This window comes from Pundamilia nyererei, unplaced genomic scaffold (genome assembly GCF_000239375.1).
Source record: "Pundamilia nyererei isolate P.nyererei 1_Seehausen unplaced genomic scaffold, PunNye1.0 scaffold00408, whole genome shotgun sequence".
Taxonomy (NCBI): domain Eukaryota; kingdom Metazoa; phylum Chordata; class Actinopteri; order Cichliformes; family Cichlidae; genus Pundamilia; species Pundamilia nyererei.
This window is the reverse complement of record NW_005187809.1, coordinates 254,318-256,662: the sequence shown is the minus strand read 5'-3', so window position 1 is coordinate 256,662 and position 2,345 is coordinate 254,318. Positions and strand designations below refer to the sequence as shown.

Here is a 2,345-nt window from a genome sequence, read left to right as displayed (position 1 = left end):
CACACACACACACACACACACACACACACCTTCACTTTCTCTCCACCGTCCCTCGATCCCGTCGAGCTGCGCTGAATGCTCTCTTTTCTTTTGACCTTCGGCTCGTCTCCGAGCTGAGGAATGCCAGTAATGTATAGACCCCTGCTGTCAAAGCACACACACACACACACACACACACACACACACTCTCTCATCAAACCGAGCAGGAACAACAACACGTCTCTGTCTCTGAGGAGCGTTTGCCGCGTCCTCTCCCACACATGCTCGCCATGACGTGTCAGAAGCAGGAAGTCTCTTCCTGTCAGATTTAAGAGCGGTTCACACGGTCGTCTCACAGATAAATGCGACGGTGTGTCGTCTGCATAGCTGTGCGACTGCACAGTGTCTCTGCCGGAGCGGCTCGGGTTTGTGAAGCAAACGCTGCCTTGCACGTTTCCTCGTTTCCTTGTTTGGAATCCTTTTTCCTGGTTCCTTCAGGTCATTTCGTAGCTTTGTTTCACGCGTCCTCGTACGAGGAGATCAAAGTGAGATGATGTCACGTTTATGCTGCCACCTGCTGACTCTCACACTCCGGGTTTGTGTGCTTGATGGAGGCGTGTGCGTGTGTGCGCCGCCGTCAGCTGTCGCAGGCTTTGTTTCCTTCACCGGAGCGACAGACGCTCCATTCAGAGGGAACGCCAACTGCTCCAGCTGCAGCCAGCTGTTCACACTCGCTGCTGTCATCGCCGAGGCTGCTCAGCGTGCAGAGAGCTCTCGCTTTTATTAAAATGTTTCAGGTTGGCGTGGAATCAAACTGGCGTGTGTGGTGGCGGGCGGAGGCTGGAGGCGTGCGTGAGCCTGCGAGGGTTGAGATGAGTCGCCAGGAGTGATTCCCGCCGCGTACTTGCGCGCTGACATGCAGATGTTTGGTCTCTCTGAATAATTAAAGTGGAATGTGGCCGAAGGCTGACGCACGGGGGCGCGTCTTTCGTTACTCGCTTAAGGATCGCCGCCCCAGGCGTGTCGGCGCTGACGTGATGTGACGTGATGGATGCTCCGGCGTGATTCATGGGTAAAATAGTCAGAGCAGGATCCACATCTGGCCACAAACAGCTGGTTCCAAACCATTTCATTGCTTCCTTTTCAGCAGACGCTGACCCCGGATCAGTTTCGTCTCTCGTTAAGAAAACGTTTTTAGTTTCTTTCAGATTTTTCTGCATCTGTTCTTTGACTCATTAAATCAAAGTTGTTTCCTGCTGCTCTGCTTTCTCCTGCAGTCGCGTCGTCGCAGTGCTGCGAGCGTCTGCAGAAGGAGAAGCAGGAGGCGCGCGTCGGCTTCGAGGAAGCGCTGACGAGGTTGCGGGAGCAGCACCGGGAGGAGCTGGCACAGCTGGAGGAAAGGTAGGACGGACGCTCTCCTCATGTCCAGGAGCCTTCTCCTCCTGCACGCCGTTCAGACTGACCCTGTTTCACGCTCCTCTCTGCGACAGGCTGACCAGTTTTTACCAAACGGAGTGGGACAAGGTCCACCAGACGTACCAGGAGGAGGCGGACAAATGCCGCGTCCTGATGGAGAAGCAGGTCTGAGCACAAACGCACGAGCAGACGCTCAACCAGCTTTTATTGTGAAAGGATCACGGCCTCGAGCGTGACTGAGACGGTGCTCGTCACGTACGCGGCGTGACCTTTAATAGGTCACCGATTTACTGCTGCGGTTGGGCCGAGACACTCTGATTGGCTCGTAGGAGCGCCATGTGACTCCCTGAGCTCTGAACCTGAGCTCGCTCTCTGATTGGATCCAGCGACAGGAAAAACGTCCAGCAGTGCTCTCGTCTCCGTGCTGCAGACGCTCAGATTGAAGAATCACTCACACCTGATGGAGGAGACGAGGAGGCAGGGAGGGGTGGTGACGGCGTGAGGAGAAAGTGTAGGAAAGAAAGCAAAGGAGGAAGGAAGGAGTGGAAGCAGGAGGAGGAGATGTGGGAGGGGCCAGAGATTCAAATGAAAACATGTAAACAAACAAACACATTTGTAAACAGCGACGTCTCTGATTCTTTGTTTGTTCTGGACGTTTTTAATCTTTTTTATTTTCACTGCATGATAAATGTTGGAGTTCTGATCAGCGCCGCCTCTGACGTCCTGGTTACTTCGTGCAGGTGGAGGAGCTGAGGAGCCAACAGGAAGTGGAGAGGAAGAAACAGGAAGTGAGTCACAGCCAGAAGATGGAGTCTCTGAAACAGCAGTACAAGGCCTCAATAGAAGGTGTGTGTGCACGATACAGACACACACACACACACTCAGACACACTCACACACACACACTCACACACACTCACACACACACACACTCACACTCAGACACACTCA

General features: G+C 53.8%; 1 protein-coding gene across 1 annotated transcript in view; it reads left to right on the top strand.

Moving 5' to 3' along the window:
• Positions 1–2,345, top strand: part of LOC102201406 (mucin-19-like) — a 40,201-nt gene that overhangs the window by 34,139 nt on the left and 3,717 nt on the right. Inside the window, exons 11-13 of the mRNA XM_013915956.1 lie at positions 1,257–1,380; positions 1,470–1,560; positions 2,136–2,241. Of these exons, the coding sequence (XP_013771410.1) occupies positions 1,257–1,380; positions 1,470–1,560; positions 2,136–2,241 (321 nt within the window). The remainder of the gene's footprint in view (positions 1–1,256; positions 1,381–1,469; positions 1,561–2,135; positions 2,242–2,345) is intronic.